General features: G+C 48.2%; 2 protein-coding genes across 12 annotated transcripts in view; one reads left to right on the forward strand and one right to left on the reverse strand.

The window, feature by feature from the left end:
- st3gal8 (ST3 beta-galactoside alpha-2,3-sialyltransferase 8) overlaps positions 1-3,235 on the forward strand; it is a 154,987-nt gene extending 151,752 nt beyond the window's left edge. For all 6 annotated transcript variants that reach the window (XM_072515398.1, XM_072515400.1, XM_072515399.1 and 3 more), the window contains one exon: positions 550-3,235. In XM_072515398.1, coding sequence (XP_072371499.1) covers positions 550-735 — 186 coding nt within the window. In that variant the 3' untranslated portion in view covers positions 736-3,235. The remainder of the gene's footprint in view (positions 1-549) is intronic.
- The window catches only part of mtss1 (MTSS I-BAR domain containing 1), a 292,863-nt gene continuing 267,600 nt past the window's right edge, over positions 2,280-27,542 (reverse strand). For 5 of the 6 annotated variants that reach the window (XM_072515395.1, XM_072515391.1, XM_072515390.1 and 2 more), the window contains 3 exons: positions 22,944-23,109; positions 18,557-18,583; positions 2,280-12,612 (listed from right to left, as the gene is read on the reverse strand). In XM_072515395.1, the coding sequence (XP_072371496.1) occupies positions 11,879-12,612; positions 18,557-18,583; positions 22,944-23,109 (927 nt within the window). In that variant the 3' untranslated portion in view covers positions 2,280-11,878. The remainder of the gene's footprint in view (positions 12,613-18,556; positions 18,584-22,943; positions 23,110-27,542) is intronic. The other variant, XM_072515392.1, reaches the window with a different exon arrangement.

Below are 27,542 nucleotides of genomic sequence, written 5' to 3' on the forward strand. Positions count from 1 at the left end.
GAACGCCTCCCCCACCCCACCCCCGAGGCCACACTTAGGGGGTGGCACTGCCAGGGTGCTGGGCTGGTGTGGTGTGGTGCTGGGTGGAATTGGGGGTGCCAGGGTACCACCTTGCCCAATCACCCAGCGGACCCCGATCACCTGGGAGACCCCCCCCCCCAAATACCATTACACATGGTCCACCAGGGCTTAATGGCGCTCGCCCGGGGTGTCCGCGACACGGGTGTTAGCTCTGCCGTAACTCTGGCACAAACATATTCAAGTCAGCACATTTGAACATGCAAATCTGGATCCTGCCCATTGTGGGCAGCATCCAGATTGCGATGCCTCACAAGGTTGTGACTTTGTGGAACTTTACAGACTTTTGCTCGGAGACATTAAGGTGAGGTAGGCTCGATCCAGGTCTTTCTTTCTGCTGCTTTGCACAGAACAATTTTGTGACCGTTTTGTCTCCTTCAGCTCCTTCTGCAGGGAAATGTGCAGAGCACCAAGGTAATGAGTTTCTGTTAAGGATTTCCCCGTCATTAACTCCTTCATTCTAACCAACAGCTATCGGTATTTGGCTATGGTGTGGACAAGGACGGTAACTGGCACCACTATTGGGAAAATAACCGGTTAGCTGGAGCTTTCCACATAACAGGCGTACACAACGCAACCTGCGAGACTCGCATCATCAGTCACCTGGCAGAAATTGGGAAAATCCAGCTATACAGAGGGAGACATGGAGCTTCCTGAATAACCAATGGAGAAGGAAAACCCTCACAATTCACCCCCTCATCACCGGGATCAGACCAATCAGGTCTGTCAGAATGCACAGAACCAATCAGAATGTTTGCGAGAGCTTAAGACTGATGGAATCAATTGTTTTCTGCTGGGAGAGCATCAGGCCAAGAATTTTGAGAATCACAGTTGCTTCGATTTAGTCTCTTCCCCCAGATAGGTTTTATATAAGAATGACTGGGGCAGCACGGTGGCGCAGTGGTTAGCCCTGTTGCCTCACGGCGCCGAGGTCCCAGGTTCGATCCCGGCTCTGGGTCACTGTCCGTGTGGAGTTTGCACATTCTCCCCGTGTCTGCGTGGGTTTCGCCCCCACAACCCAAAGATGTGACAATAAACGATTATTATTATGTGCAGGGTAGGTGGATGGGCCATGCTAAATTGCCCCTTAATTGGAAAAAATGAATTGTGTACTCTAAAATTTAAGAAAAAAAGAAAAAGATCTAACAATGATCTAAAACTCGCCCATTTCTGTAACACCCCCCATCACATTGGGGTAGATCTAAAACGCGCCCATTTCTGTAACACCCCCCATCACATTGGGGTAGATCTAAAACTCGCCCATTTCTGTAACACACCCATCACATTGGGGGAGATCCAGAACTCGCCCATTTCTGTAACACACCCCATCACATTGGGGTAGATCTAAAACTCGCCCATTTCTGTAACACCCCCCATCACATTGGGGTAGATCCAGAACTCGCCCATTTCTGTAACACACCCATCACATTGGGGTAGATAGCCACAGCCTGACACATTGAGCTTTAATTCCAGTCAGCTGATAAGTTTCTTTTGTTATATAATTGTTGGATGTGACCGTCACGGCAAGTCAAGCATTTATTGCCCACTCTGAATTGCCCTCAGGAAGGTGGTAGAGACCTCTACTGTCTGAAAACACTGCAGTGCATTCACCAGATTTGATACACCTGAGTTGGTGCTGGTCATCCAGTTGGTTTAATTTCAAGTTGACAGCATTTGGATGAAGGTTACTTTCTCGGTGTTGCCCCCAATAGGCCATCTGTGCCCAAAGCAGAAATGATCCAAAGGGGCGGAGGTTCGACCGGAGTTCGCTGGCAGGCTTGGCCTCCACGGTGGGAAATCTGGGACAGCTCATGCCTCCAGGCTGCGTGCCCCAAGGGGCGGTGAGTCCGGGATCGCTGCAGCTTTTAAGGGAAAATTGGATAAATATTTGAAATGGGGAAAGTTACGGAGCAACGGACTGAGAGGAGGAAAGTGCCAGCGGCCTGAACAAAGAGGAAGCAGATGCTCAATGCACAGAATGGCCTTGTGTTGTAAACTTGTGATTTAATCAGTAATCTATTAAAAAAAACATTTGTTTTGAACAGGAATTTGAAAGAATGTTCAAATGTTAATGAACTCACTCCATTGACATTCAAATTATATTTTTTATACACACACTAAACAGTTCAATTCTGAATGGAAAGGTTCCTGCGGAGCTCGTTTGTTGGGATTTACACTAAAATAAAGACGCAGTGCAGCAGAACATTTCCCCATATTCCTTTAATTTAAGGCAGAAGTCACTACAAAGAAAAAAAAAACTAGAATCCTTATATTACACAACAAAGGAGAAGAGATCAAAGGTCAAACAACCCAACAATCAAACACAACGTTAGCAACAGGGTTTTAAAGAGACAGTATCCATTTTGGTCAATATTCGAAAAAGAAAATCTTGCAGATCAAGAAACTTTGGTGCCATTTTCAGCTGATTGGAATCAGAATCCAGTCCTTTCCCTCCCCCCATTTCTTTGTTTCAAAGAGTTGTGCAGTGAGGTGATATCACAGAAGTATCTGGATCAGTGCCATCACCCCCCCCAACTCAGTCAGACGTCCCTGAACAGAAAGACTCTGGTGAAAAATCATTGTCCTTTGCAAGGTTTCGATTGGAAAGCAAGCTGGAGTTTGCGCCAGTAATAGCGTTAAAGCCACGTGCTCTGCTTTGTGAAGACAGGACTGTCAGGAACGAAGCAGAGCGATGATTTCAGACCAGTCTACTCCCGGGTGAGGACATTCTGTGGGAACAATGCAGTAACTCTGCCAGTGAGAAGCGTGAACCAAAGCGTTCATACTGAAATGATCACTTGTGAGTCACAAGAGTTGTTCAACTCACTGACACCGTGAAACTGTCTTTATTCCAAACCCATTGCACTGGAAAGCAATAAAAACATCCCCAAGCGCGGGTAAATCCGTTGCCCAAGATTACGTGGCGATGAATGTCGGAGCATTTAGGATGGTGAATTTTGCAGAAATTTGTTGCTTCTTGCAAAACATTCAGAGGGAATTCTGATTGTTTGGAAAAAAAGACAATTTATTCTCTAAGAGGACCAGAGTTCAAAGTCACAGCAAAGTAGTGAAGGCTCAAATTTACAATCTACTACTGAGCTGTCAGATTCTACAGAATCAGATGGAATCTGGGATTGCCTAATCATGTGTCCAGTGAGTCGACTCACAGAATTCCTACAGTGCAGAAGGCCCATCGGGTCTGCACCGACCCTCTGAAAGAGCAGCCTACCTAGGCCCACTCCCCCACCCTATCCTCGTAACCCAACCTAACCTTTTGGATACTCGGGCAATTTATCACGGCCAATCCACCTAACCCGCACATCTTTGGACTGTGGGAGGAAACCGGAGCACCCGGAGGAAACCCACGCACACACGGGGAGAACGTGCAGACTCCGCAGATAGTAACCCGAGGCCGGAATCGAACCCGGGTCCCTGGGAACCTTTGCAGCAGCTGCTTTGTGTTGTCATGGTCACTGCAATAATAATAATAATAATAATAATAATAATAATCGCTTATTGTTCAAGTAGGCTTCAATGAAGTTACTGTGAAAAGCTCCTAGTCGCCACATTCCGGCGCCTGTTCGGGGAGGCTGTTACAGGAATTGAACCCACGCTGCTGGCCGTGTTCTGCATTACAAGCCAGCTGTTTAGCCCACTGTGCTAAACCAGCCCCTCGATGCAGCCAATCAGCTGTCTACTTCCCAACTAGTGCATAATCCAAGCAAACAGTGAAAGAAAAGACAATAAAAGAAATGAACAGATATTGAGGCAGAGTTTGAATCAGACTCTCCCCTCAGGTCTATTAATTTCCCACCGTAAGATCTTTCCAGGGAGATTCAGTAATTATAGTTGGACTGTGGACAGTGCCAAGATCCCATTTACAACCAGACTTACAGTAAACTATCTACCCACAGGAGGATTTATAATTGACAATAAACTGTCAGGCTTCAAAGATCTGAACTGTTTCATATTGTACAACAGTATATATATATTGAGAATTTGATGTAAAAATGTAATTATTAATTTTTAAAACTTTATCTGGGCGTTGATAGATTAAACTCTGCTTTGTTCAAAGATCCTACTGCAGAATTTTGGTTCAACTTGTAACAAAGGAATACTGTCTCTATAAATCATCTAATTTTTAATAAACATTTAGTATTCAACAATCTGGAAGAAAAATGCTTTATGAAAATTCGTCAAATAAAAATGTTTTCACCTTCGCACATGGTAAAATGAAATAGAAATTCGAATTGAGCACTTGCAAATGATCAACACAATTTTCAAAATGTATGGAATTTAATAAAAAGGCTCTGATAATTCCTTTTACCTACCGCTAAATAACCTGGTTTCTGTTCTAAAGTGCAATGATTATGCAAAAATACTCCTGTGTATTTGTCTTTTGTGCTTATTGAGGTCAGAGGTGCCAGTGTTGGGAATGAAATTTGTCACTTTTGGCTGGCAGTATCAAACGCCCCTGATTAGAATATAAGTGACAATGAGATAGTCACATTGCTTCCACAGTGCCCCAAACTGGGAGATCGTCCCATACATCATATCCTGTACAAGGCCATTTCCCATGTTTGCATCCTCCCTAAAGCTTCTTTGTTTTGCTTGTCTGCTGCTTGCTCCCACAGAATAAACGCGTTGAGATAAACTTGCTCTGGGATGTTTTGGAGACCAGCAGTGAAGGCAATCTTTTTTTGCTGGACATCCCCTATCTATTTCCATCTCCCCCCCCCCCCCCTCACCAACAGCAAGCACACAATTCTCAAAGCTGACTCCATGATGCACAAACTTTGCTGTTATCTTGGCAATGGCATTGTGACATACACACTGTAAATGGCCAAAGCGCCACATCCAGCCAGCCACTTGGGCAGAGGGTTGAGCCCTGATAATAGTCAGTGTATAGGTCAACCCTGATGGCCATTGCAGAAATAATGTGGGAGAGCTTGTTTAGTTCCCTTGCTTAGAATCCAGGCCATAACACAAACCGGAGCTTGGATGAGGTTGCTAGGCTCATGTTAATTTGTCCTGAAGTAGGTGTTGTTCTGCTAGTGGGTTGATGATGCAATGCCATTGGGCCGGCACCTGCAGCAACCCCCCCACCACCCCTCCACTACCCACCCCAGATACTTTACAACCAGCCTACAAACACACGCAAGACTTTCATTTTGCCAGGTCTGGATCGGATTTGAATCAAGATTCAAGAGGTGGATAAACAAGGGGCCAAATTGTTGCAGATTTCCAGATTGTCCTTTCCCTCCCCCGTCACTCCTTTCTTACTATATTTGATAAATATTTTAACTTTGGTTTTTATTTTGAGAACTATACACTCCATAATTAAAATGGGCAGCAAATGACCCATTCCTGAATAAAACACTTTAGTATATCTCACAGTGTTAACTGATTTCCCTCCTTTTAAGGTCATCAGTACTGTCACATTCACCAATCTATCTCCAGAAACATAGTACTGCTGGCTACTGCTGAATAATATAGATTACAAGCAGAGTGCAATTAACATTTCTTAAAAAGACATTCACTCCATATGCGAGAATTTGGCACATTCATCACTGACCAATCATACAAGGGGGACTCACTAGACAGGTTGATTTACTAATGCACAGAGTTGAAAGATCTTGGACCCTCCCTTCTCCTGCACTGCTCACTCTCAACCTTCCGAAAGAGCACTTATTATTATTATTGTCTGGAACTGATTTCCTGACCTTTCCTACCACTTCCCTCCACTTTTGTTTGCCTCCTGTCTCAGCCCCGCACACTACTTCCTTTTCTCCAACAATCCAGAGTCTCTCAAAACCTGAGCAGCACCGTCTGCAAGTGCTACAATTCTTCTTTCACCACTCCTGCATTCGGAGGCTTGGCACAAATCTTGGGGGTTTCCTTAAAACAAGTGTTTGCCAAATTCTTCCCTAAGTTCTGTGCTGCTTCAGCCAATGTTGATTCACATTGTGGGTGGGAGGGGGAAGAGAGAGAGAGAGAGATCTTGATACACCAAAAATGCAGTGTAACTGTTAAAGGTTTCTGCCCTAGGCACCAACTCACACCAATACAAAACATAGAACATAGAAAAATACAGCACAGAACAGGCCCTTCGGCCCACGATGTTGTGCCGAACCTTTGTCCTAGATTAATCAGACTGCATAAACAGCTCTATAGTTTAAGATTGCAGGATTTTCACTAAAGATTCTCATATCACTTAAATGGGCCAACATTGACTAGGTTCTGGGTTTATTACGGGAGAAAGACTGCATTTCAACACTGCTCAGAGAGAAATGAGACTGAAAATAGTGATAGAAATGAGCTGAGGGTAGATGAGGAAAGGTCGAGCAGGGAATAGACACGGGAGTGAGGGTCTGCATTGGGGAGAGAAGCTCTGAGGGTGAATGAATATCCTGGAACCTTGCAATAAGGAGATGTTTATAAAGAGGTGAATCAGACATTGCGACGTGGAGATGGGACAGACGGTGAAAATAGGCTTAAATTTTTAAAATAAATTTAGAATACCCAAGTCATTTATTTCCGATTAAGGGGCAATTTAGCGTAGCAAATTCACCTACCCTGCACGTATTTTTGGGTTGTGAGGGTGAGACTCATGCATACACAGGGAGAATGTGCAAACTCCACACGGACAGTTACCCGGATCCAGGATCAAACCGGGTCGTCGCCAGCAGTGCTAACCACTACGCCACTGCCCCCCCCACCCTGGCAAATAGACTTAAATAAAAGCAAATTACTGCGGATGCTGGAATCTGAAACAAAAACAGAGGATACTGGACAATCTCAGCAGGTCTGACAGCATCTTTGACGAAGTCATCCAAACTCGAAACATTAGCTCCTCTTCTCTCCACAGAGGCTGTCAGACATTCTGAGATTGTCCAGTATTTTCTGTTTTTGTTTGTGAAAGAATACACTTTCGTTGAGAGGTCTTGTTCTCTATTCTTCATAGGGCGTGAATCCAAATATAGACCACTGATTATTTTTGCAGAGAGGTTATTTTGTAATGTGGAGAAAGTCTGTGTATTGACGGGGAGATATTGCCTGGAATGCATTGCCTGAGAGTGTGGAGGAGGCAGGTTCAATTGAAGTATCCAGAAGAGAATCAGACTGTTATCTGAAAAGGAAGAATGTGCAGGGTGACAGGGGTAAGGCGCGAGAATGGTACTAGGTGGATTTCTCATACGGAGAGCTGGTGCAGACTCAATGCACAGTAACAACTGTAAAATCGGCTCTGATTGCCGTTTTTGGGCCTTGCTTTTATACCCAGTCCAGCTGGGTTAATGTTACTCCTTTGTGATTAGGAGATTCAAGTTGCTGCTAAAACAGGGTCTGGCCAATAAAGTTCACCCTCATTAATGACCTAGACTGAAGGGCAGGATGCAGTGTTACAGAGAGCAGAGGAGTCAGCTCGTCAGAACCTTCAGTTCTGGGCCCAAGGAGAATACATTGAATCGGGATGGGGGGGGGGGGGTTGCCGCCAATTCATTGTGGCTCAAAACGCTGATTTAGGAGGACAGGTTGCATAAACCTAACTAGAATTCTCTTGTGTTTAAAGGGTTGAGAGATGATTTGACTGAAGTCTTTGAAATGATAAAGTGATTTGATGGGGTAAATCCGGAGAAATTATTTTCTTGGGAGGAAATTCAGAATGAGAACCTTAAAGTTCGAGTCAGGCTGCGTGGTGCAGGCATAATTTTTCCACACAAACAGGAGTGGGAATCTGGAATTTCCTATATTTAACTCGAGCTCCTGATACTGAAATGCGCACCACCAGCAAGACAGTTGGAGCCAGCAAAACCCAGTGTTCCTGGCATGATCTGCTCTTACGATTAAATTGACCAACATTTGTTCCATATTTAACATTGATTTATCAAAGAGGAGCAATTCAGTTTTCAATTGAAACTTACAGCCATGCGGGAAGGTTGGACAGGCTGGGGCTATTCCCCCTTGAAGAGAGGAGGCTGACGGGAGATTTGATGGAGATGTACAAGGTTGTGTAGGGTCTGGGTCGAGTGGATGCGACGGGCCTGTTTATTTCAGCAGTCAGGTCAGTGACTAGGGGCCACAGATTTAAAGTGATTGCTGGAGGATTAAAGGGGAGATAAGGAAAAATCTTTTCACCTGGAAGGCTGTGAGGGTCTGGAACTCGTTGCCTGGGAGGGTAGTAGAGGCAGGAAACCCTCAACTCTGCCGAAGGTATTCGGATAAGCAACTGAATTCTCGTAATGTTCTGGAAAATGGGGTTAGTCTACGTGACTCATTTCTCAGCTGGTGCAGCCACAATGGTCAAAGTGGCCTCTTTCTGTGTCCTAAATCTTTCTACATTTTCTAAATATGTGAAAGGATGAATGAACTTGAATGTGGGGGAGGGGCAGCACTGGAATACTCTCCACTTGCCTGGATGAGCGCGGCTCCAACAACACTCAAGGAGCTCGACACCATCCAGGACAAAGCAGCCACGCTTGCTCCCCTTCCACAAACATTCACTCCCTCCACCACCGGCGAACAGTGACAGCCGTGTACCATCTACAGGATTCACTGCAGTAACTCACCAAGGTTCCTCAGACAGCACCTTCCAAACCCACGACCATCTAGAAGGACAAGAGCAGCAGATACCTGGGAACCCCACCACCTGGAGGTTCCCCTCCAAGTCACTCGCCCCCCTGACTTGGGAATATTTAAAAAAAAATTTAAAGTACCCAATTCATTTTTTCCAATTAAGGGGCAATTTAGCATGTTCAATCCACCTACCCTGCACATCTTTGGGTTGTGGGGGTGAAACCCACGCAAACACGGGGAGAATGTGCAAATTCCACACGGACAGCGACCCAGAGCCGGGATCGAACCTGGGACCTCGGCGCCGTGAGGCAGCAATGCTAACCACTGCGCCATCGTGCAGCCCTCTGACTTGGGAATATATCGCCGTTCCTTCACTGTCACTGGGTCAACATCCTGGAACCCCCTCTCTAACAGCACTGTGGGTGTACCTACACCTCAGGGACTGCAGCGGTTCAAGAAGGCAGCTCACCACCAACTTCTGAAGGGCAACTAGGGATCGGCAATAAATGCTGGGCCTAACCAGCAGGGCCCACATCCAATGAATTAATTTAAAAAAATTGCTCCTTGGGGGAGCCAGATTGGACCTGATGGACCGAATTGCCAGGTGCTGTAACAACTTTTTTCTCTGAAAAAGCAAACGTGGTCCAATCAGTTTTTCCTACAAATATGCTACTTGCTCAAGTATTGCAACAAAACTGATAGTCGTCTCTGATTGTATAAAATATAGTGGAAAATATATATGTATTTGTGTATGAGATTGGTGAATCTGGTTTTAGCTGTAAAGCAAGTTTATGTTGTCCACCAGTGTTGGGCTTTGGAAATAATTCAAGAATCTGTGACTGCCCTTTAGGTCCAGATATTCACACAGCATTTATCCAAAACCACTCAAAAATCTTTAATTTTGAGAGCTGAAATTGGCACATTTATTGGGAAGAGGCACTTTCAGAGAGACCAGATTGGCAGAAAGTGTTCCCTTTCACAGTCAGGCACTGAATTAGGGTGCCTGGCCCAGTGGGCGAGAGCTGGTGTGTGAGATGTGGCTGAGGAGAGGAGGTGGCAGACAAATTCGAGAAGGGCACCAGGAGCTGAAAAACCCTGCAGCTTCTGAAATCATTGTACAATCTTAAAAATAAAAGCTAATATATTAACGCAAAATCAAATCTGGAAAATGCGTTTTTAAAAACAATGCTGACAAAACACCGGACATTTAAATATAGTCATCAGTCCCTCCATTTCTCAGGAAATCACAGGAAGCATTCTTCAGGAAAGTTACCTCCTGCGCAGAGAGCATTAACTAAAGCACAGAGAGTTGGTCTACATGTCTCACCTGTAAACCCGTAACTGTCGTCATCTCAATGTGTGGCAGAGAGTTAGGATGAACATTAATCGTTTTCTGGGGCTACTGTTCAATTTCACACCAACTCCATCCCTGCTCCCTACAATTAAATGTGTAATTCCAAAACACTCCTCCATTAAAATCTTCTGCCTCACAGAGTTCTGAACAATGACAACAGTTTGACAGCTTACTGTAGGGAGCTGAAGAAAAGTTTCTCGAAATATAGGTTGCACCCCACAATTGATTTTGATTTTCTGCTCTACATCAGTTGAAGTGATTATTCATCAACAAGTTTTCTGATCCTTCAAGGATTCACACGATGGATCGGAGGGGATATTAATGGAGGTTCTGGTCAGTTTTGACTGAGTGAGAACAGATTATTTGGCACCAGCTGTGGGTCAGCTGGCATCAGCTCCAGCCAGTGGTCACCAGCCATGAGTTAGCAGGCACGCTCTTTAGAACATTACAGTGTGCTCACATCAGACAGCAGAGGAATGTGTTGATGTACAAATCTTAGAGGCGAGATGCACTTGTTGCTAAACCAAGAATTTAAAAGAAAACATTTAGCAGACTGCTCACATTGCCAACGTACTTAAATACCCGATTAAAATTTAGATGCTCTGACAATTTTAAAACACTGCCCACTTAAGCCAAAAGAACAATAATTAAATAGGTCTGCGCACACACTGACAAACCTCACCCCTCGAGCTCAGTCTGTAAAGGTGGCAGCACAAAGCAATGCGATAGGCACCAGCAGTATAGAATAAAATTTAAAAGGGATTTAAAACTAACATATACAAACTATAATCTTTACCATTTAAAGCTTCCACTTCAATGAGAGGTGGTGGAGTTTCAATATTTGCTGCAAGAACTCATTATACAAACAGAAGCTTTCACAATTTTGACACAAATAAATATCTTTCGATGTTGTTAAGATTCACAAGGAAAAAAATAAATCTGTTGTTGCCCACCATCTGCAGTTTTTTTTAAACCTTGCGGGTTTAGAAATGAACACAAGCAAACTGCTGAGGTTTCTGTAAGGGCAGATGCTGCTTTCCACCAAGTATCAGAAAAAATGTCCTTTATAAACTTTGTTGAAAACAAATCCTTTGTAAGAAGCTTCACGTTGAAAATTCTGAGCAGATCCCCGAAGTGTCATTGCAAAATTATTTCCATGCCTCTCCACCTCAAAACACACTTCAAATGGACCAATCACGCTCCTGGCAGTGAACATAACTGCAAGGAACAAGTACAGTTTGTTTCAGTATTTCGGGGGGAGGCAGGGGTGGTATCCCCCATCCCCACCCCACCCTGAATTCTTCCCATTCTCTTCTGAAGCTATTGGCTGGGGTAAGGTCCATGGAAGTTCTCTCACTTTCCCCACAGGGCCACATCCGGGCTGTGACGGAGTCTGACGTCCAAGGCAGTGAGATCTCGCAGTCCTCATCTTACCCTCACCCAACATTCACACATCGCCATTTTGAGTATCGTTTAAGTCAGCATTCAGGAGCAGGAACCAGAGTCGATTTTCCATCTCTAACCTGGGTGCTGAGGCCACTTTTAGCCCCTGCTGCAAAGGGCTGACTCAGCAGGGGTCACACCTCATCACCTGCTGGGACTATGTGACCCAGTCTCACAAACTCCATCCCCTCCTCCCGTAGTCCATGAGACACAGTCTCCCAGCCTGAGACCTGTTACAGGAGGCGTGAGGATTCCCCAGACATCAGGAGAGCTGGGATGTGACCGGTTCTTGATGATATTTTGTGCATCAACAGTTTAATTCGAGAATGAGGAGTGAAAGAACTGTAACCAGTTTTGAAACAAAATACAGAGCGTGAAGGGGACAACATGAGGGGTTTCCATGTGTGCATTCGCCCCACTTTGTCTCTTTTAAATGATCTTGGGGGCTGATCGGTCATTGGTTAAAGTCTTTCTCAGTTTGACACCCCTGCGAATCATGGACAAAACATCATCGCCTCCCTCCATTGGTGAGGGGGTAGCGGCAACATTGTCAATCCTGCCAGTCCTTTGGGAACACTCCGTGATGCCCAGGTGAGGAGTCAGTCCATTTCCTGTCGGAGTTCTGGCAGGTTTGGATTCTTGGGCATTTTGGAGATTGGGAGCTGAGCGCTGGAGGCTGCTGCTGACCGCAATCGGTTTCTCTGGTACGAGGGAGTAACCGGGGTTCTGGGCCATGCTCAGACTTTGGGTTGAGCTACAAATCCCCGGGTTCCTCTGCACGAAACTGGAGCGCCCCCCATGCAGGCTGACTGACCCCTCGCTGCCTGTCCGAGAGGCTGCCAGGCCGGTCGGCTTACTCGACACAGGTGGCCCTGGAATGGGCACCACGGGAGTCCGGATGGGAATGGGCACGCCGCTAATGGTGCCACGTCGGAATGTTGGTTTGCTGGAAGGCTTCCTTCGAATCGTAGCTACGTGAGACATCATCATGGACTCAGGGTCAACCAGGAGACTGACTGTGGAAGCTGGCCGCTTAGTCTGGAACATTTTCCTGTAATTCAGGCTGATGTCACTATTCCTGGGAATGGTGGAGGATTTATCAAAATCAATCTGATCAGGCAGCTCCTGTTCCCCATGCAGTGAGATGTAATCATAGTCGGACACTAAGAGAGAGAATAGAAATTAATATGGAAACACACACACAACCACACTCTGAAATAAACCCTGAAGGAAGCAGGGACCACCAATAACAGAGAGGCCTGTTTGTACAAAGTATCTGTGCATCATTTTACAATGGAGCCAAGCTAGGCTGACGCTGTTAAAATGCTGCAATTTTATTCAAACACTAAGAAATCCAAGTTAATCGTATAACAAATTCAACCCATGAGGTTTGGGAGATTAGGGGGTGTACAGGAACAAAGAAATGTACAGCACAGGAACAGGCCCTTCGGCCCTCCAATCCCGTGCCGACCATGCTGCCCGACTAAACTAAAATCTTCTGCACTTCCGGGGTCCGTATCCCTCTATTCCCATCCTATTCATGTATTTGTCAAGATGGCCCTTAAACGTCACTATCGTCCCTGATTCCACCACCTCCTCCGGCAGCGAGTTCCAGGCACACACTACCCTCTGCGTAAAAAACTTGCCTCATACATCTCCTCTAAACCTTGCCCCTCACACCTTAAACCTATGTCCCCTAGTAATTGACCCCTCTACCCTGAGGAAAAGCCTCTGACTATCCACCCTGTCTATGCCCCTCATAATTTTGTAGACCTCTATCAGGTCGCCCCTCAACCTCCGTCGTTCCAGTGAGAACAAACCGAGTTTATTCAACCGCTCCTCATAGCTAATGCCCTCCATACCAGGCAACATCCTGGTAAATCTCTTCTGCACCCTCTCTAAAGCCTCCACTTCCTTCTGGTAGTGTGGTGACCAGAATTGAACACTATACCCCAAGTGTGGCCTAACTAAGGTTCTATACAGCTGCAACATGACTTGCCAATTCTTATACTCAATGTCCCGGCCAATGAAGGCAAGCATGCCGTATGCCTTCTTGACTACCTTCTCCACCTGTGCTGCCCCTTTCAGTGACCTGTGGACCTGTACACCGAGATCTCTCTGACTGTTCTTTACAAACAAAGAACAAAGAAATGTACATCTCAGGAACAGGCCCTTCGGCCCTCCAAGCCCGTGCCGACCATGCTGCCCGACTAAACTACAATCTTCTACACTTCCTGGGTCCGTATCCCTCTATTCCCATCCTATTCATGTATTTGTCAAGATGCCCCTTAAATGTCACTATCGTCCCTGCTTCCACCACCTCCTCCGGTAGCGAGTTCCAGGCACCCACTACCCTCTGCGTAAAAAACTTGCCTCGTACATCTACTCTAAACCTTGCCCCTCTCACCTTAAACCTATGCCCCTTAGTAATTGACCCCTCTACCCTGGGGAAAAGCCTCTGACTATCCACTCTGTTTATGCCCCTCATAATTTTGTAGACCTCTATCAGGTCTCCCCTCAACCTCCTTCGTTCCAGTGAGAACAAACCGAGTTTATTCAACCGCTCCTCATAGCTAATGCCCTCCATACCAGGCAACATTCTGGTAAATCTCTTCTGCACCCTCTCTAAAGCCTCCACATCCTTCTGGTAGTGTGGCGACCAGAACTGAACACTATACTCCAAGTGTGGCCTAACTAAGGTTCTATACAGCTGCAACATGACTTGCCAATTCTTATACTCAATGCCCCGGCCAATGAAGGCAAGCATGCCGTATGCCTTCTTGATTACCTTCTCCACCTGTGTTGCCCCTTTCAATGACCTGTGGACCTGGACTCCTAGATCTCTTTGACTTTCAATACTCTTGAGGGTTCTACCATTCACTGTATATTCCCTACCTGCATTAGACCTTCCAAAATGCATTACCTCACATTTGTCCAGATTAAACTCCATCTGCCACCTCTCCGCCCAAGTCTCCAAACAATCTAAATTCTGCTGTATCCTCTGACAGTCCTCATCGCTATCCGCAATTCCACCAACCTTTGTGTCGTCTGCAAACTTACTAATCAGACCAGTTACATTTTCCTCCAAATCATTTATATATACTACAAAGAGCAAAGGTCCCAGCACTGATCCCTGTGGAACACCACTGGTCACAGCCCTCCAATTAGAAAAGCACCCTTCCATTGCTACTCTCTGCCTTCTATGACCTAGCCAGTTCTGTATCCACCTTGCCAGCTCACCCCTGATCCCGTGTGACTTCACCTTTTGTACTAGTCTACCATGAGGGACCTTGTCAAAGGCCTTACTGAAGTCCATATAGACAACATCCACTGCCCTACCTGCATCAATCATCTTAGTGACCTCCTCGAAAAACTCTATCAAGTTAGTGAGACACGACCTCCCCTTCACAAAATCATGCTGCCTCTCACTAATACATCCATTTGCTTCCAAATGGGAGTAGATCCTGTCTCGAAGAATTCTCTCCAGTAATTTCCCTACCACTGAAGTAAGGCTCACCGGCCTGTAGTTCCCTGGATTATCCTTGCTACCCTTCTTAAACAGAGGAACAACATTGGCTATTCTCCAGTCCTCCGGGACATCCCCTGAAGACAGTGAGGATCCAAAGATTTCTGTCAAGGCCTCAGCAATTTCCTCTCCAGCCTCCTTCAGTATTCTGGGGTAGATCCCATCAGGCCCTGGGGACTTATCTACCTTAATATTTTTTAAGACCCCCAACACCTCGTCTTTTTGGATCTCAATGTGACCCAGGCTATCTACACACCCTTCTCCAGACTCAACATCTACCAATTTCTTCTCTTTGGTGAATACTGATGCAAAGTATTCATTTCGTACCTCGCCCATTTCCTCTGGCTCCACACATAGATTCCCTTGCCTATCCTTCAGTGGGCCAACCCTTTCCCTGGCTACCCTCTTGCTTTTTATGTACGTGTAAAAAGCCTTGGGATTTTCCTTAACCCTATTTGCCAATGACTTTTCGTGACCCCTTCTAGCCCTCCTGACTCCTTGCTTAAGTTCCTTCCTACTTTCCTTATATTCCACGCAGGCTTCGTCTGTTCCCAGCCTTTTAGCCCTGACAAATGCCTCCTTTTTCTTTTTGACGAGGCCTACAATATCTCTCGTTATCCAAGGTTCCCGAAAATTGCCGTATTTATCCTTCTTCCTCACAGGAACATGCCGGTCCTGAATTCCTTTCAACTGACACTTGAAAGCCTCCCACATGTCAGATGTTGATTTGCCCTCAAACATCCGCCCCCAATCTATGTTCTTCAGTTCCCGCCTAATATTGTTATAATTAGCCTTCCCCCAATTTAGCACATTCATCCTAGGACCACTCTTATCCTTGTACACCAGTACTTTAAAACTTACTGAATTGTGGTCACTGTTACCGAAATGCTCCCCTACTGAAACATCTACCACCTGGCCGGGCTCATTCCCCAATACCAGGTCCAGTACCGCCCCTTCCCTAGTTGGACTGTCTACATATTGTTTTAAGAAGCCCTCCTGGATGCTCCTTACAAACTCCACCCCGTCTAAGCCCCTGGCACTAAGTGAGTCCCAGTCAATATTGGGGAAGTTGAAGTTTACCCTCACCACAACCCTGTTGTTTTTACTCTTTTCCAAAATCTGTCTACCTATCTGCTCCTCTATCTCCCGCTGGCTGTTGGGAGGCCTGTAGTATACCCCCAACATTGTGACTGCACCCTTCTTATTCCTGATCTCTACCCATATAGCCTCACTGCCCTCTGAGGTGTCCTCCCGCAGTACAGCTGTGATATTCTCCCTAACCAGTAGCACAACTCCGCCTCCCCTTTTACATCCCCCTCTAGCCCGCCTGAAACATCTAAATCCTGGAACGTTTAGCTGCCAATCCTGCCCTTCCCTCAACCAGGTTTCTGTAATGGCAACAACATCATAGTTCCAAGTAGTAATCCAAGCTCTAAGTTCATCTGCCTTACCCGTAATACTTCTTGCATTAAAACATATGCACTTCAGGCCACCAGACCCGCTGTGTTCAGCAACTTCTCCCTGTCTGCTCTGCCTCAGAGCCCCACTGTCTCTATTCCCTAGTTCTCCCTCAATGCTCTCACCTTCTGACCTATTGCTCCCGTGCCCACCCCCCTGCCATACTAGTTTAAACCCTCCTTACCTTTACCTTTCCTTTATTCATTTCAAGGATGTGGCCATTGCTGACAAAGCCTGTACACACTGCCAAGGTGGCGGTGAGCTGCCTCCTCCAACCCGCTGCAGTCCTTGAGGTGTAGGTACAACCACTGTGCTGTTAGGGAGGGAGTTCCAGCATTTTAACCCCGTGACAGTGAACGGCAATATATTTCCAAGTCAGGGTGGTCAGTAGCTATAAGGGGAACTTGCGGTTGGTGGTGCTCCCATGTATCTGCTGCCTATGTCCCTGTAGAGGGTACACACTGTGGCCACTGTGCAATGGTGGTGGAGGGAGTGAATATTCAAGGTGGAGGATGGAATGCCAGTTCAGGTCAGTACGATGGAAGCACTCCACTGTCAGGGGGTCAGTACTGAGGGAGTGCCGCACTGTCAGAGGGTCAGTACTGAGGGAGTGCTGCACTGTCAGAGGGTCAGTACTGAGGGAGTGCCGTACTGTCAGAGGGTCAGTACTGAGGGAGTACTGCGCTGTCAGAGGGTCAGTACTGAGGGAGTGCCGTACTGTCAGAGGGTCAGTACTGAGGGAGTGCCGCACTGTCAGAGGGTCAGTACTGAGGGAGAGCTGCACTGTCAGAGGGTCAGTACTGAGGGAGTGCTGCACTGTCAGAGGGTCAGTACTGAGGGAGCGCCGCACTGTCAGAGGGTCAGTACTGAGGGAGTGCTGCACTGTCAGAGGGTCAGTACTGTGGGAGCGCTGCACTGTCAGAGGGTCAGTACTGAGGGAGTGCTGCACTGTCAGAGGGTCAGTACTGAGGGAGCGCTGCACTGTCAGAGGGTCAGTACTGAGGGAGTGTTGCACTGTCAGAGGGTCAGTACTGAGGGAGTGCTGCACTGTTTGAGGGTCAGTACTGAGGGAGCGCTGCACTGTCAGTGTCAGTACTGAGGGAGTGCCGCACTGTCAGAGGGTCAGTACTGAGGGAGAGCTGCACTGTCAGAGGGTCAGTACTGAGGGAGAGCTGCACTGTCAGAGGGTCAGTACTGAGGGAGAGCTGCACTGTCAGAGGGTCAGTACTGAGGGAGTGCTGCACTGTCAGAGGGTCAGTACTGAGGGTGTGCTGCACTGTCAGAGGGTCAGTACTGAGGGAGAGCTGCACTGTCAGAGGGTCAGTACTGAGGGAGTGCCGCACTGTCAGAGGGTCAGTACTGAGGGAGCGCTGCACTGTCAGAGGGTCAGTGCTGAGGGAGTGCTGCACTGTCAGAGGGTCAGTACTGAGGGAGTGCCGCACTGTCAGAGGGTCAGTACTGAGGGAGCGCTGCACTGTCAGAGGGTCAGTGCTGAGGGAGTGCTGCACTGTCAGAGGGTCAGTACTGAGGGAGCGCCGCACTGTCAGAGGGTCAGTACTGAGGGAATGCTGCACTGTCAGAGGGTCAGTACTGAGGGAGTGCTGCACTGTCAGAGGGTCAGTACTGAGGGAGTGCTGCACTGTCAGAGGGTCAGTACTGAGGGAGTGCCGCACTGTCAGAGGGTCAGTACTCCAGTTGAGGAGGTGATCAAGGATCCCAATGTTCTCACGAATGTTCATCATGAAGTGATTTTATTAGGAGCTGGTTTAGCACAGTGGGCTAAACAGCTGGCTAGTGATGCAGAACAAGGCCGGCAGCGCGGGTTCAATTCCCGTACCGGCCTCCCCGAACAGGCGCCGGAGTAACTTCATTGAAGCCTACTTGTGACAATAAGTGATTATTAATATTAATCACCCATCTGATGGCATAGATTATGGGGTCTTGCTGTGTATATGATGAGCTCTCTGCATCGCTATGAATCTGAAAACTGCTTCATAATACATCCTGCCTCTCAGAAATTTACACTTCTGTTCTGGTCAGATTAACCCCTTCAATAATCTGCCTGCTTCCCCGCAGCTTCACATTTATTGTTTTAGAATGACACAAATAATTTTACAACTCACCGATCAGGGACTGTTCCTTCTTCACTGCTGTAAAACAACCAGCAAAATTCAAAACCACATCAACAAACTGCAGGAAATAATTTCCACCTTCAGAACTCCCAACTCCACGCCTGGAGTATTGAGTGCAGTTTTGGTCTCCCTATCTGAGAAACGGACTTGCCGTAGAGGGAGTGCAGCGGAGATCCACCCGGCTGATACCAAATTAGCGGGAACGTCGTTTGAGAAGAGGTTGGTTTGACGGGGCCTAATTCACTAGAGTCTAGAAGGATGAGGCGAGCTCATTGAACCAAGTAAAATTCTAACAGAGTTGGACAGACTAGATGCAGGGAGGATGTTTTCCCTGGTTGGGGAATCCTGAACCTGGGGACACAGTCTCAGGGTACGGGATAGACTATTCAGGGCTGAGATAAGGAAACATGTCTTCACTCACAGGGCAGTGAACCTGTGGAATTCCCAATCACAGAGGCTCTGGAGACCAAGACACTGAAATGTGTTCAACAGATAGATCCTTTTACATTTAATTTAAAAAAATAAATTTAGAGTACCCAATTCTTTTTATTCCAATTAGGGGGCAATTCAGCGTGGCCAATCCACCTACCCTGCACATCTTTGGGTTGTGGGGGTGAAACCCACGTAGACACGGAGAGAATGTGCAAACTCCACACAGACAGTGACCCGGGCCAGGGTTGAACCCGGGTCCTCGGCGCCGTGAGGCAGCAGTGCTAACCACTGCACCACCATGCTGCCCAAGATCTTTTTAGACTTTAATGTCATCAAGAGCAGTGAGGCCGAGGCTGAATGGTCTACTTCTTCTATTTTCGGTATAATCTATTGAAAAAGCTGTCACAGTGGGAACCTGCTTGGGCAATGTTGTTCTCGAAAATTTTTAGACAAGGCAGGGAGAGTGGGGCAGGGGGATTAGTTTGGGATTGATACAGGGCTATGGGGAGAGAGTGGGGCAGGGGGATTAGTTTGGGATTGATACAGGGCTATGGGGAGAAAGCGGGGCAGTGGGATTAGTTTGGGGATTGATACAGGGCTATGGGGAGAGAGCGGGGCAATGGGATTAGTTTGGGGATTGATACAGGACTATGGGGAGAGAGCGGGGCAGTGGGATTAGTTTGGGGATTGATACAGGGCTATGGGGAGAGAGTGGGGCAGTGGGATTAGTTTGGGATTGATACAGGGCTACGGGGAGAGAGCGGGGCAGTGGGATTAGTTTGGGGATTGATACAGGGCTATGGGGTGAGAGTGGGGCAGTGGGATTAGTTTGGGATTGATACAGGGCTATGGGGAGAAAGCGGGGCAGTGGGATTAGTTTGGGGATTGATACAGGGCTATGGGGAGAGAGCGGGGCAATGGGATTAGTTTGGGGATTGATACAGGACTATGGGCAGAGAATGGGGCAGTGGGATTAGTTTGGGATTGATACAGGGCTATGGGGAGAGAGCGGGGCAGTGGGATTAGTTTGGGGATTGATACAGGGCTATGGGGTGAGAGTGGGGCAGTGGGATTAGTTTGGGATTGATACAGGGCTATGGGGAGAGAGTGGGGCAGTGGGATTAGTTTGGGATTGATACAGGGCTATGGGGAGAGAGTGGGGCAGTGGGATTAGTTTGGGATTGATACAGGGCTATGGGGAGAGAGCGGGGCAGTGGGATTAGTTTGGGGATTGACACAGGGCTATGGGGAGAGAGCGGGGCAGTGGGATTAGTTTGGGATTGATACAGGGCTATGGGGATAGAGTGGGACAGTGGGATTAGTTTGGGATTGATACAGGGCTTTGTGGAGAGAGTGGGACAGTGGAATTAGTTTGGGATTGATACAGGGCTATGGGGATAGAGTGGGACAGTGGGATTAGTTTGGGATTGATACAGGGCTTTGGGGAGAGAGTGGGACAGTGGGATTAATTTGGGATTGATACAGGGCTGTGGGGGCAGTGGGATTAGTTTGGGGATTGATACAGGGCTATGGGGTGGGGCAGTGGGATTAATTTGGGGATTGATACAGGGCTATGGGGAGAGAACGGGGCAGTGGGATTAATTTGGGATTGATACAGGGCTGTGGGGAGAGAGCGGGACAGTGGGATTAGTTTGGGGATTGATACAGGGCTATGGGGTGGGGCAGTGGGATTAATTTGAGGATTGATACAGGGCTATGGGGAGAGAGCAGGGCAGTGGGATTAGTTTGGGGATTGATACAGGGCTGTGGGGAGAGAGCGGGACAGTGGGATTAGTTTGGGGATTGATACAGGGCTATGGGGTGGGGCAGTGGGATTAATTTGAGGATTGATACAGGGCTATGGGGAGAGAGCAGGGCAGTGGGATTAGTTTGGGGATTGATACAGGGCTATGGGGAGAGAGCGGGGCAGTGGGATTAGTTTGGGGATTGATACAGGGCTATGGGGTGGGGCAGTGGGATTAATTTGGGGATTGATACAGATCTATGGGGTGGGGCAGTGGGATTAATTTGGGGATTGATACAGGGCTATGGGGTGGGGCAGTGGGATTAATTTGGGGATTGATACAGGACTATGGGGTGGGGCAGTGGGATTAATTTGGGGATTGATACAGGACTATGGGGTGGGGCAGTGGGATTAATTTGGGGATTGATACAGGGCTATGGGGTGGGGCAGTGGGATTAATTTGGGGATTGATACAGGGCTATGGGGTGGGGCAGTGGGATTAATTTGGGGATTGATACAGGACTATGGGGTGGGGCAGTGGGATTAATTTGGGGATTGATACAGGGCTATGGGGAGAGAGCGGGGCAGTGGGATTAGTTTGGGGATTGATACAGGGCTATGGGGAGAGAGCGGGGCAGTGGGATTGGTTTGGGGATTGATACAGGGCTATGGGGAGAGAGCGGGGCAGTGGGATTAGTTTGGGGATTGATACAGGGCTATGGGGAGAGAGCGTGGCAGTGGGATTAGTTTGGGGATTGATACAGGGCTATGGGGTGGGGCAGTGGGATTAATTTGGGGATTGATACAGGACTATGGGGTGGGGCAGTGGGATTAATTTGGGGATTGATACAGGGCTATGGGGAGAGAGCGGGACAGTGGGATTAGTTTGGGGATTGATACAGGGCTATGGGGAGAGAGCGTGGCAGTGGGATTAGTTTGGGGATTGATACAGGGCTATGGGGTGGGGCAGTGGGATTAATTTGGGGATTGATACAGGACTATGGGGTGGGGCAGTGGGATTAATTTGGGGATTGATACAGGGCTATGGGGAGAGAGCGGGACAGTGGGATTAGTTTGGGGATTGATACAGGGCTATGGGGAGAGAGCGGGGCAGTGGGATTAATTTGGGGATTGATACAGGACTATGGGGTGGGGCAGTGGGATTAATTTGGGGATTGATACAGGGCTATGGGGAGAGAGCGGGGCAGTGGGATTAATTTGGGGATTGATACAGGACTATGGGGTGGGCAGTGGGATTAATTTGGGGATTGATGCAGGACTATGGGGTGGGGCAGTGGGATTAATTTGGGGATTGATACAGGACTACGGGGTGGGGCAGTGGGATTAGTTTGGGGATTGATACAGGGCTATGGGGAGAGAGCGGGGCAGTGGGATTAATTTGGGGATTGATACAGGGCTATGGGGTGGGGCAGTGGGTTTAATTTGGGGATTGATACAGGGCTATGGGGTGTGGCAGTGGGATTAATTTGGGGATTGATACAGGGCTATGGGGTGGGGCAGTGGGATTAATTTGGGGATTGATACAGGTAAAAAGTCTGCATGGATATGATGGGTACCATTTGTAGCAACAGACTGCACTTCGTATGCCTTTTAGTTAACATATTCAATGTTTTCTTGTCAATATTCTGCTCAAGAATTTAGAGGGAGATAGTGCTGTAGTGTTAATGTCACTGGATATGACCAGATGCCCAGGTAATACTTCGAGGACTTGAGTTCAAATCTTACCATGGAAGCTGGGGAAATGTAAATTTCATGAATAAATCTGGAGTTTGAGGCTTGCCTCAGCGATGGTGACCGTGAAACTATCAGCGATTATAAAAACCTAATGTCCTTTAGGGAAGGAAATCTGCCGTCCTGACCCGGTCTGGCCTACATGTGACTCCAGACCCACAGCAATGTGGGTGACCCTTAACATCCCCTGAAACCGTTGACAGGCCAGTGTTTATTATAAACAATTTAATTACAGTTTCTCTCCAATCATTGAGACCAGCTTTTATTGCAGATTTATGTAATCCACTGAATTTAAATTGGTGAGATTTGAACTCATGTCTCTGACCATCGCAGGCGTCTGGATTGCTGATGCAGTAATATAATCATTTTGTTACAGTACCCTCGCTGCTATATGACTGGACCCAATTGCCAATCCTGTCCTTTGCTTCCCATTGGTTTGCAGTTCCTTACCGTGGGAGGGGATGGTGTCCTCGGAGCATGATGGTGTGGTGGTCTGGGTGCTGTAACCGCTAGAGCAATGCAGGGAGTCGCGGCTGCTCCTTTGAGCGTCCAGATTTATCCCTTGACTCAGGGTTAAGGCCAGATGTTCTCGAGCACTCATCTCTCCTACCTGTGGCTGCAAAACACAGAGTGATGAAGTGGGTGCATCTTTACAATTAATATCACTCTGTGGACAACCGGCATTCAATTGATTGGGAGTAGTGAGAATCGACAGGCATTAAAATACGCAATGCTAAACAATCAGTCACATCGACCCTGTTGTGTTATGTACTCTGGGATAACACAGGCTGCAACTCGATGCAGCTTTGACCAAAAGATACTCCAGACTTTGAAGTAAGTTCAATGTGATTTATTGAACCATCAGCACAGTTCTCCATGAGTGCGACTCTCCTGCTAATCTTGCTATAGTAACTCAGTCTAACTAACCAGTCTGCTCTAAGCCACGTGCTGGATGTGATGCTTCTGATCTGCCCCTGTCCTACCCTCTAAGTGTCGCCTGTGGAAAGAGACAGAGCATGTGTGCCCTGTCCTTATATATGGGTTGTGTAATGCCACCTCTGGGTGTTTTGACTGCTCATTGGTCGTGTCCTATTCTATGTGTTCATTAGCTGTATGACTGCATGTCATGACGTCTCTGGTACTCCCTCTAGTGTTTACTTAGTCGTAGTGTATTTACATTAACCCCTTGTGTATTTACAGTGATGAATATCACCACATCCCCCCTTTTTTCGTGTTACATATTTTCTGTACTTTGTTAAAGAAAATTGAACAAAATAGGTAGATAAGTGATGAGATGTACAAGTCATGATGACAGTGATGATTATACAATACCAAATAATAGTTTATGGGTCCAAAGTTCATGAATTTACACGGTCGAGTGGCTTTCTTGTGCTGTTATGGAAGTGTCGATTACATAGAATTTGCAGTGCAGAAGGAGGCCATTCGGCCCATCGAGTCTGCACCGGCTCTTGGAAAGAGCACCCTACCCAAGTCCACACCTCCACCCAATCCCCATAACCCAGTAACCCCACCCAACACTAAGGGCAATTTTGGACACTAAGGGCAATTTAGCTTGGCCAATCCACCTAACCTGCACATCTTTGGACTGTGGGAGGAAACCGGAGCACCCGGAGGAAACCCACGCACACACGGAGAGAACGTACAGACTCCGCACAGACAGTGACCCAAGCCTGAATCGAACCTGGGACTCTGGAGCTGTGAAGCAATTGTGCTATCCACAATGCTACCGTGCTGCCCTGTCGATGTCGATGTTGTCATTCCCTTGTGAATGCCGTCAGAGTCCTGGTGTTTACGTAACCAAGAAGTCATCAGGAGGAGTTCAAACCGTCAAATCACTTCATTGTCTGAGGTGGACTTTTTTCTTTTTATGCTTGTGGTAGCGATTCTTGATGATATCTTTCCCGAAATTGGTTTGCTTGTCCGTAGTGTAGCAAATGTGAATTGGTAAGATGCGTTGACATGCCATGGTATGTTTGCACTCTCGCCATTGTTCTGAGCTGAGCAGTAACATTGTCCTCCATGGGCAGAGTTGTACCATGTCGTACCAGTTGTTGTTCTATTGTTGTTATTGACCTGCTTGTTGTTGTGTTTGTTGCGCTCAATGACCACACCGAGTGGAGAATTCAAGTCCTTCACAAAGTTACTTGTGTCAGTGTCCTTTGTGACATCTGCTGTCTTACTGAGCGTGCCGTCTCGGATTCCTCGGCGCTCCCCGTCTGGAGTCATGTCCGGTTCACTGGAATCATCTTTGGCTTGTCGATGCTCCCCGTCTGGAGTCATTTCAGGTTCTTGTGGAGAGGTTCGAGTAGATGAGGTTTGAATTAACGTGGTGTCACTGGAGTCACTAGTAGCCTCACTTTGATTGTCGAGTGCCTCTGTACATACTAGCTGGGATCTGTCAGTCTCGCTGAGATGTCGCACATCTTGTATGGGAATTGTGAAGCCTTCGTCACTTGTCTCACATACAGTGGGTAGACCTTCAGTGTCTTCTTGTTGGTTAGATGAGCTGGGTAGACTGTCAGAGTCTTCTTCTGGTGGCTCAAGTAATCTGGGCAGACTGTTATAGTCTTTCTGTTGTTCATGTGAGCGTGGTAGACTGTCATAGTGGTCTTGCTGTGCACTTGAGCATGGCAGACTTGCATCGTCTGCTGCTGATTGCTCAGCTAAGGTTGCTAGACCTTCATGGTCTTGTTCATGCAAGGACTGCGCTCTGGAGTCTTGCGTTGCTTCCATTGTGGAGTCTGTCAACGAGCTCGCTGTGGAGGCTTGTATCGCTCTCTCTGTGGAGTCTGGCATCGTTCTCTGTGTGGAGACGTGCAATGGTCTGCTGTGGAGTCTGTCATCGCTTTCTGTGCGGAGTTGGGGACTCTTCGTGGTGCGTGGACCACTCTCTTGGTGTCAGGCCGCTCTCTGTGGGATTGTACCGCGCTCTGTCTCTTGGCGTCAGGCCGCTCTCTGTGGGATTGTACCGCTCTCGGTCTCTTGGTGTCAGGCCGCACTCTGTGGGCTTGTACCGCTCTCTGTCTCTTGGCATCAGGCCGCTCTCTGTGAGATTGTACCGCTCTCTGTCTCTTGGCATCAGGCCGCTCTCTGTGGGGTTGTACCGCTCTCTGTCTCTTGGCGTGAGGCCGCTCTCTGTGGGCTTGTACCGCTCTCTGTCTCTTGGCGTCAGGCCGCTCTCTGTGGGCTTGTACCGCTCTCTGTCTCTTGGCGTCAGGCCGCTCGCTGTGGGCTTGTACCGCTCTCTGTCTCTTGGCTTCAGGCCGCTCTCTGTGGGCTTGTCCCGCTCTCTGTTCTTGGCGTCAGGCCGCTCTCTGTGGGCTTGTACCGCTCTCTGTCTCTTGGCGTCAGGCCGCTCTCTGTGGGATTGTACCGCTCTCTGTTCTTGGCGTCAGGCCGCTCTCTGTGGGCTTGTACCGCTCTCTGTCTCTTGGCGTCAGGCCGCTCTCTGTGGGCTTGTACCGCTCTCTGTCTCTTGGCGTCAGGCCGCTCTCTGTGGGCTTGTACCGCTCTCTGTCTCTTGGCGTGAGGCCGCTCTCTGTGGGATTGTACCGCTCTCTGTCTCTTGGCGTCAGGCCGCTCTCTGTGGGCTTGTACCGCTCTCTGTCTCTTGGCGTCAGGCCGCTCTCTGTGGGCTTGTACCGCTCTCTGTCTCTTGGCGTCAGGCCGCTCTCTGTGGGATTGTACCGCTCTCTGCCTCTTGGCGTCAGGCCGCTCTCTGTGGGCTTGTACCGCTCTCTGTCTCTTGGCGTCAGGCCGCTCTCTGTGGGCTTGTACCGCTCTCTGTCTCTTGGCTTCAGGCCGCTCTCTGTGGGCTTGTCCCGCTCTCTGTTCTTGGCGTCAGGCCGCTCTCTGTGGGATTGTACCGCTCTCTGTCTCTTGGCTGCAGGCCACTCTCTGTGGGCTTGTACCGCTCTCTGTCTCTTGGCGTCAGGCCGCTCTCTGTGGGCTTGTACCGCTCTCTGTCTCTTGGCTTCAGGCCGCTCTCTGTGGGCTTGTACCGCTCTCTGCCTCTTGGCGTCAGGCCGCACTCTGTGGGCTTGTCCCGCTCTCTGTCTCTTGGCGTCAGGCCGCTCTCTGTGGGCTTGTACCGCTCTCTGCCTCTTGGCTTCAGGCCGCTCTCTGTGGGCTTGTACCGCTCTCTGCCTCTTGGCGTCAGGCCGCTCTCTGTGGGCTTGTCCCGCTCTCTGTCTCTTGGCGTCAGGCCACTCTCAGTGGGCTGGTACCGCTCTCTGTCTCTTGGCATCAGGCCGCTCTCTGTGGGCTTGTACCGCTCTCTGTCTCTTGGCGTCAGGCTGCAACAGAATCCTGTACTCATGGTCGGGATGTCGTCTATGCTGAGCTGAGGATCCTCAAATCCGAAGAACTCGTCCATGTCTGTGTCGGATGCTTCAATGTACAACACATCTCGTTGCGGTTCAGATTTGGTACTGAGGTCGCCACGTCCAATGATGAAATCATCGTCTGAGTCGTGGTCTTCAAGGACTAAATCATCTCTTAGGGCGGTGCCAACTGCTTGTTGCAGGGTTCTGTGGAGGCTACTCTCAGCTACTGGTCGAAGTTCAGGCATTGTGCTGTCGTTCCAGGTGAAAGAATTGTGTTTTCTGGCTTTAAAATGTTTTTTCCACTATTTTCAGACATTTCCCCTTTAAATGGGTGTGGTCCGGGGCCTCTGACGTCATGTCGCTGGTGACGTAGAGCGTAGGAATGGATTGCGCATGCGCAGATCGCTTTTCCTTCACTGTGCGCTCTTTTTTTCACTGTGCGCTCTTTTTGCAACTGCGCATGCGCGGCTTCTCGCGCATGCGTGAAACTGTTTCGCTGGTTCGCGTATTCTCGGGAACTGCGCATGTGCGGCTCCTTGCGCAAGATGGCTGCGAATCAAAATTGCCGTTTGCCTCTGCTGCAAGCCTACCTTTGCCTCGTGGGGAGTATAGGCGCCAGTTTTACCGATTTCTGTTGTGTTCAGTAGTTTTCAAACTTGTCCAGGACTCTCTGGAAGTCTCTCTTGTCCTGCCCTTTGGAGTA

The sequence above is a fragment of the Scyliorhinus torazame genome, chromosome 8 (assembly GCF_047496885.1).
Source record: "Scyliorhinus torazame isolate Kashiwa2021f chromosome 8, sScyTor2.1, whole genome shotgun sequence".
Classification (NCBI taxonomy): Eukaryota; Metazoa; Chordata; class Chondrichthyes; order Carcharhiniformes; family Scyliorhinidae; genus Scyliorhinus; species Scyliorhinus torazame.